This window comes from Tympanuchus pallidicinctus, unplaced genomic scaffold (assembly GCF_026119805.1).
Source record: "Tympanuchus pallidicinctus isolate F22 unplaced genomic scaffold, pur_lepc_1.0 scaffold1, whole genome shotgun sequence".
Classification (NCBI taxonomy): domain Eukaryota; kingdom Metazoa; phylum Chordata; class Aves; order Galliformes; family Phasianidae; genus Tympanuchus; species Tympanuchus pallidicinctus.
Genome location: NW_026294618.1, coordinates 77,787,295 through 77,794,876, shown reverse-complemented (window position 1 = coordinate 77,794,876; position 7,582 = coordinate 77,787,295). Strand labels below are relative to the sequence as shown.

At 42.0% G+C, this 7,582-nt stretch overlaps 1 protein-coding gene across 3 annotated transcripts in view; it reads left to right on the top strand.

Annotated features, from left to right (window-relative positions):
- The first annotated feature begins 16 nt into the window (after positions 1–16).
- Positions 17–7,582, top strand: part of HEATR5B (HEAT repeat containing 5B) — a 52,100-nt gene continuing 44,534 nt past the window's right edge. For 2 of the 3 annotated variants that reach the window (XM_052681996.1, XM_052682149.1), the window contains exons 1-8: positions 40–107; positions 1,826–1,931; positions 2,056–2,221; positions 2,720–2,931; positions 4,405–4,513; positions 5,509–5,658; positions 6,157–6,328; positions 6,703–6,860. In XM_052681996.1, coding sequence (XP_052537956.1) covers positions 2,096–2,221; positions 2,720–2,931; positions 4,405–4,513; positions 5,509–5,658; positions 6,157–6,328; positions 6,703–6,860 — 927 coding nt within the window. In that variant the 5' untranslated portion in view covers positions 40–107; positions 1,826–1,931; positions 2,056–2,095. Of the gene's footprint in view, positions 108–1,825; positions 1,932–2,055; positions 2,222–2,719; positions 2,932–4,404; positions 4,514–5,508; positions 5,659–6,156; positions 6,329–6,702; positions 6,861–7,582 lie in introns of all 3 variants that reach the window. The other variant, XM_052682072.1, reaches the window with a different exon arrangement.

The window sequence follows — 7,582 nt, the reverse complement described above, 5'->3', positions numbered from 1 at the left end:
TCCAGCCAAGCGCTTGCGCGCGTCCGCCCCTTTCCCCGCCCCGCCCGCCGGCGCCTGCGCACTTCCCGCTTCCTGCTGCGCTCCACGGCCGGCTGTGCGCTGCTGAGGTGCGTTGTGGCTGGGCTGCTCCTAGCGGCTCTGGGCGAAGCCGCCCGCGTCTCCCTTTCTCCCCCTCTCGCCAGCTGGGCTCGAGCCGAGCCGCTGCCGGCGCCTCCTCAGCCCTAGCGTCTCTTCGCGGTGAGGGGGTGCGCTGTGGGGCCGGGGCCGCGCTGTGCTGTGGGAGCGTGAGGTGCGCGCCGTTAGCGGCGGTTCTGCGGTCTGGGGGCGGCGCGGGGCTGAGGCGGAGCGGCGCTCCGAGGCTCCGGGCGGCCGCCCCCGGGCTGCACGATCGTCGTTCGTTCTGCTGTCGCGTAAAGGTGTTTTGAGGCGATGTACGTCAGTGATAGGCAGTGCCTCTGGAAAAAAAAGAAAAGAAAAGAAAAAAACAACTGGAAAAACAGCGCCTTTCGCTGCTGTCAGATGGGGGGCTGGTTTAAAGAATAATCCAGTTGTTTAATTGAAATCGTTTTGATTCGCTTTAAGCGTTTGTTGGGTTCGGCTAAGAATGGGGAAGCCGTGAGCGTAGGGAACATCCTGAGAATGCACGCTGTAGGGAGATGCTGGCTTACATAACGCTTCTCGGTGCTCTGCTCTTCCTGTTCTGCCCTCGGTCCAGCACCGCCGAGTTCAGGGTTCGGGTTGTGCTGTGCTTTTGTTGTTGTATTGCTTTGTTTTTGCCTTCTGGCTTTGTTTTCCAAGAGACAGTTGACTTTATTTTGTGATTTTAAAATATTTTTTTCCTCTCTGTTGTGTAATCAACTGCCCCGTTCATCTAAATGTAGCTTGCTAAAGTTATGTTGCCTTCAGTGCTTGCTTCCCCCACCAGTGTGCTTTGGTGGTGCCTTGCACCTACCAAGTTCGTTGTTTGAGCAGGATCTCGGCTGTTTGACCTGTAGTGGTCTGCCTGCTTCGAGACCTGCAGTCTGCTTGTATCCTGGCTGCATCCAGGGAGGCTGCCTGGATTTCAGAAGGCTCATCTGTCCCTTAAAGTGAGGCTGGGTGGCTTTAGGGATCCAGCCATCCCAAATCCTGTCATGCTTCCTGCCTCTCTCAAATTTGTGATGGATAGCAAACCTCATTAATATCAATTCCACCTCCGCACCTCTGACTCTTTCAGTTGCAGTTGAATAACTGTAGCCATCACAGAATTTCAATTGCAAAACTGTCTTGGGCTACAGGATAACGTCTACTGGTTTCTACTGGGTAGGTGAGTTAGTAAGTCATCCTGTGATTCTTAATGATGTGTTCTAAGCCAGCACCAGTGAGCCTTATTTCTAGAAAATATGTGTTTCTGACTTCCTTAATGTGGTGGTGCTGCTGTTTGCACATGTTGCTGCTGGAGCTCTGTTGTGCCATGGAGCTGTGTTTAGTGCGGTGCAGGCCTCATGCTGTGCTGTTTCTGTGGAAGCCATGCTTTGTGTCTCAGGGCATGCACATGTGAGAGAGAGAATCGGTCTGTCATTCCTGGAAGCAAAAGTTACTGGTTCCCCACAAGTCCTCGTGGTGGAGATTCTTCCTCACCTTGTCTGTGAAAGATGTTGAGGAGGTGGCTGGATTCATGTCGAAGCTTCAGGAACGGGCTCAAGGTCTCAATTGGAGCAGAGTGAGAGCTGCACTTATGTGAGAGGAAGCAGTGAGAGATGTCTGTTAGCTCTTTTGTGTTTGTTTTGTTTTTGTAGGCAGGGACTTTAGTATATATATCTTGGCTAAGAGTTTGCCCCTTCAGTTGCCCATAGGTTCTCCTTTTGCAAGTAACTTCGCAGATTCCTGAAGCACTAATGGATGTACATGGTGGAAAATGAGTGGTTCTCATCTGGGACTCTGTAGTTCAGGTACATCTAAGCAGGCTTGAATCATGATTCAGTAATCTATAGGTTTCATCTTCATATTTTCAGCTCACTGGAGTTTGATATTGTTATACTGTATTGCATATTAATGTTCTAATTTTTATTTCAGAGTTTCTACCGTCTGTGGTAAAACCAGAACTTAACCAGGGATGGAGCTGGCTCATAGTTTGTTGTTGAACGAGGAAGCATTAGCACAGATCACAGAGGCAAAGAGGCCAGTCTTTATCTTTGAGTGGTTGAGATTTTTAGATAAAGTGCTGGTAGCTGCTAACAAGGTAAATTGCTTTTTCTTCTTTCTGAAACATGTATTAATTTTATGCTAGAGATAATAGGTAACATCCAAGTTACAACTGTGTAATTCAGATGCATTTTAGTTTGTAAGTATTGAATTGTAGGTACTCACTTGGACTCTCTGTTAAAAGCCATTTAGTTTGGTTTCTGTTTTTCAGTGTTGTAAATGTTTGGAAAGCAAAACCTGCCTTTCCATTGTAAGGATTCTTGATGGGAAAGAGGATTAAAATGTTCTCTGTACAAGTAATACTGCAGTTTTAGTGAGTCATGTAAAAGAAGATAAAAATTACATAAAACAACAGCTAATTCTAATCATTTAGCATCCATCCCCACAATTACTTGAGTGTATCTCATACCTCTGTGACACAAGCAATTTGTCAAATTATGTAGGAGTAGTGTGAAGTTTGCTTCAATCTCTTGTAGTTGTTACCAGGTGTTATGGGAAACAAGCTTTATTTCATTAATTTTTGATCTGTTAACAGACAGATGTCAAGGAGAAACAGAAGAAACTGGTAGAACAGCTAACAGGACTCATCAGCAGCTCCCCAGGGCCGCCAACGCGAAAACTCCTCGCGAAAAACCTTGCTGCTCTCTACAGCATTGGAGACACGTTCACAGTTTTTCAGACACTTGACAAGTGTAATGACATCATCAAGAGCAAAGATGATACTGCAGCCTACCTGCCCACAAAACTGTACGTTTGGTGTTACTTGGGAAGGGGGGTGGTTTTAATGCAAAGCGGTCCTGGATATTGCAGGAATATCTGCCTGTGTATGTGCCCTGTTAAGTTAAATTTTGTGGAACTTACATTTTGCATGCTCAGTTGGAGTCTGTGTGTGCTTGATCTGGAAGGAAAAAAGGAATATATCTGAGATTGTGGAGGGCAGGATTTGAAGGTGACAGATACACTTTCGTCTGGAAGTTGGATGCTTTCCTCTAAGCATAGGAGTTTGTAATGTTTCTTTGCTTTCTTATGCCATGGAGAGGTTAAGCAGTTGAAGTAATGCAGTGAAGAACTTCTATTAGTTGTATTACTGGTGATTGGGCCTAGGTACTCAGTTTACAATGGAACCTGCCAAATTATCAAGTGGGAGCATTTATTTATTGCTGAGAGAACTGTAGCCAAATAAAGAAGTTTGTTGTATTTTTATTTATTTATTTTTTTTATTCCCCCCTCAAGCACTGCCTGTTTATATTCTCCTGCTGTAATGTAGCTTAAACCTCTCAAGGAAAGTCTGTATGCTTGGATGTGTCTGTCCATGTGTATGACCCTGTTTATCTTTGCAGGTAGCAGCAGCCTTATTTATAGCAATCGGTTAATATCACACACAGCATCTACTGAAACTTCTTCAGTGCTCTCCCATGGTACATGAGGGAGTACATGAAATACTCTAATGGTCCCCAGGTCAGGCCGCCTTCAGTTGCTGTTATTGCACACCCTTAGGATAACATCTGAAGTCACCTCTGGGGCTGATGCTGTCCTCCTTTTACCTGAAACTGTTGCAATTCTGTGGGGAATTTGTTGCTGTGTAGAAGAGCAGGGCAGGAGGCATGCCAGTCAAGCAGTGGGCTGTAATCACATTGTAACGTAGTTTACCAAAAGAAATCACTTACCCAAGGATTTCAGGTTTACAAAAACCTTGGGGCAATTTGCATATCCTACTGCACTACACTGTTTCTCAAAGCTTGGTGATCAAAAACTGCAGGGAAAGAATCTGGTGATGTTTACAGTGTTTATATATCTGTATTTTTGCTTTCCTGCAGTAATTTATTCATCTTAGTTTTTTAGCTTGAAAAAAATGTCTCATTCAATATCTTTGAAAATGTATCAAAGATCACAGGGTTGTTTCTTTACCAAGCACCTGTAGTTCAAGTGCACAAAATCCTGATCTTGCTCTGATGTTTGTGCATGTTTGTCTTCTGCAGCTCACTCTGTAGATTATGTACAAATATCAATCCAAGCACATCTGTATTCAAAGAAGCTAATAACTTCCATGTTTTTCTTAATTAAATACATGATTTAAATGCACTGTCAAACAACAAATATGATTAGTGGGTAATACGTTTTTTTTATTCACCAGTGATGAATAAAACATTCATTTATACTTAAATTTTTGTCTTTAAATGTTCCAGAAAATGAAAATGCCTATGAATGTCTCTTTTTTAGGGCTGCTGTGGCATGTGTTGGAGCATTTTATGAGAAGATGGGCAGAATGCTGGGTAGTGCTTTTCCAGAGACAGTGAATAATCTTTTAAAATCTCTGAAGAGTGCAGAGGTGAGTTTTGCAGCATTTTCTGTATGTGGTCTTGATTCCATTTAAACTGAAACTCTCTCCTTCCAAAGAGGTTTATTAAAATACCTTCCCTGTAGTAAAATGCAAATTGCTCATCTCAAGTTAGACCACGTGCATGTGGTGGCTCTGCAGACAGAGTTTAGAGTTTTGCCACATTAATGTTATTGTAGTTGTTTTATTGCAGAATCAGCAATTAAAATTGTAAAAGGGTTGCAGGAACCATTTGGAATACTGTATTAGGATTCCACTTGGGTACCCCGAGTAAATGCTTATGTTTTGTAACAAAAATGTTACGCTGCTTTGTGGGCAGGATACTCTGTAAGAATATCATATAGAGGGAATGTGCCATGGATTCTCAGTGGGTCTGACAGCTCTGAAATAGCTTGGTTTCTTTTGAAATAAATGACAAGGTGCCGACTGCGTAGATCTTGACTCTTCCTGCATATATACTTACTCCCTGTGAGTAATAAACATTTATAATTCCAGTGCTGGACTTAAAGCAGAGACTTCTATCAGTGCTGAGTGTAACAGTAGCTCTGTGTTCTGTCCAAAGAGTGCTTGTTCTCAGCAATACCCTGTGTGTGGGTGTAGCATGAGACGACTACTTGGGCGTCACGTTGTCTCATACATTCTTTTTAGCTGCTTCTATTTAGTTTAGCTGCTTCTATTTAGTTCTTGTTTTTCTAACATGAGGCTGCAGCAGTTGGGGGAAGGACAGCAGCAGCTTTTGCCATTTGTTGAACTGCTGGCACTCTTTCTGATTTATGTGACAGTAGATGCCGTATTACCGAAACCAATTCTAATGTTTACTGCCATCTGCAGCCAGCCAGATAGTGGTTGTATGTGACTTCAGTGAACTGTTATCCATTTTCACAAGTATACGCGTGCACGGAAATGAAAATGCAGAGGTGTGCACCTGGTACTTGGATATAAGCACTGCGTCTGCATTTCTGCATAAACACCTCTTCTGTGTGCAGTCTCAGGGCCGCAGTGAAATCCTGATGAGTTTACAGAAGGTCTTAAACGGACTTGGAGGAGCAGCAGCTTCTTGTCACCGTGATATTTACAAGAACGCCCGGTCTCTGCTGACAGACAGATCTATGGCTGTGCGATGTGCAGTGGCCAAGGTGGGTGTGTTTCTATGTGCTTCTAGAAAGTCTTTGTGCTGTGATTGCAAAGTGACTGCGTTTAAGCTTTTGCCTGTTGCTTGTAATGGGAGACTCAGTTGTTATTTGGGAAAGGTAAGTCCTTGCTAGTTTACATCAAAGGCTCAAATGCTTGACTTGCTACTTTGTGTATGCTGAAGTACAATAGTATTGACTTCCTCACTTCATAAGTAAATAAGGAGATAAAGTAAATTAACTGTGGTTCTCAGTGGGAGAGGTTTTAAGTAACAGGATTCTTTTGTTCTGTTTTTCTTATACTTTTTATTTGTGTGCTAACCTGTTCCTGAATTCTTCTAATAGTTTATTCTTACATAAGTTTTACAGTGAACTCTGATACTCATACAAAATGTTTATTGAATAAACCTGACAATTGCACTGAAACTAAGAAGGACTTAGAAGAATAGTCTCTGTTGGTTCTCAGCAAGTTTTTTTTTGTTGTTGTCTTTTTTCCCTCTTCAGTGTCTGCTGGAATTGCAAAATGAAGCCGTGTTTATGTGGACAGCTGAGCTGGAAAATGTTGCTACGCTGTGCTTTAAAGCTCTGGAAAACTCAAACTATGGTGTGCGGGTTGCTGTGTCAAAGCTTTTGGGAACTGTCATGGCTACAGCACTGATACCAAAACAAGCAACAGGTACAATCCTCCTGAATTACATTCCCAAACAAATTACACCTTCCATACTATGTTGCATGATACGATGTTTTGTTCCAGTGCTTGAACACCTGTAGTTGATCTGTTTGTCTTTTTTGTTTGTTTTTTAAACTCCAAGTTTAAAAAGAGGTTGAGCACTCAGATTCCCTCTTGTAGCCATGCAAAAAAAAAAGAGGAAATGGTCAAAAATCATTTGGGAAAAATAACTTGTTTTGTAAGTGCAAAACGAAGCAGTTAACTGAAATGTAGGCTGGATCTGTGTGTCAAGACAACTCTGAATTGATAATTCTGATTTTTGAGATAATTGTGTTGCTCGGAACTTTAGGATTAAATGTTTGCTTTTCTCTTGGCAAAAGTGATGCGACAGAATGTGAAGAGGGCTACTCTTGAGGAGGTCTTGGAACTCATGGCCACAGGATTTCTGCGAGGAGGGTCTGGTTTCCTAAAGAGTGGTGGAGAGATGCTTAAAGTGGGAGGATCTGTCAATAGGGAAGTGAGAGTTGGTGTTACTCAGGTTTGTGATAATCTGTACTGTTGGTTTTTTTTCTCCCTCAAATTAAGTAACATTTGTACACTGTAACACTTTCAGGAGGAGAATATATTCTTCTGGTGTTTTTTTGCTTATAGTAACTTGCAAGGCTAATTTGATTCACCTGCTTGGTGAAATGTATGAGCAGTGTCATTCACCTAAGTTATATTTTATTACTGATGTAATGTAACTATAGATTAAAATCCATGCTAGAAAAGGCTTATTTGATCAGAGTGTCTTGGGTGGGATTAAAAAAGATTTCAGAAATTAGTATCCTAACGTGCTTCTGCCCTTTTGTGTGCTGGATCTCTCATCTCTCTGATGAGTAGTTTGCAGCCCTAACTTGTTAAACTGTGTTTCTTCTCTCCATGTGTCTTTCTCGAATAGATGAAATCTCGTGGATATGAAAGCACCATTTGTCTAGTAGAGAATGATAGCAAATCAAATCCAGGCCTTCCCACTCTGACATATTTCTGCTGCAGAAACTTGTCAGAAGGCAGATTTTTTTGATCTAAGGATATCTTATGAAATAATTTTTTTTTCTTTTTTCCCCAGTATTTTTCAGGTGCATTAGGTAAAATGCACAGTCTTCAACCAGAACGTGTTCGTGTTGTTGCTGATATTTAGTTACTGTTGTAGATTTTTTTTTTAGCAGTAATAGCTATTACTGATTTTACTAAATAACTAATATTAATGATTAGCAGTAG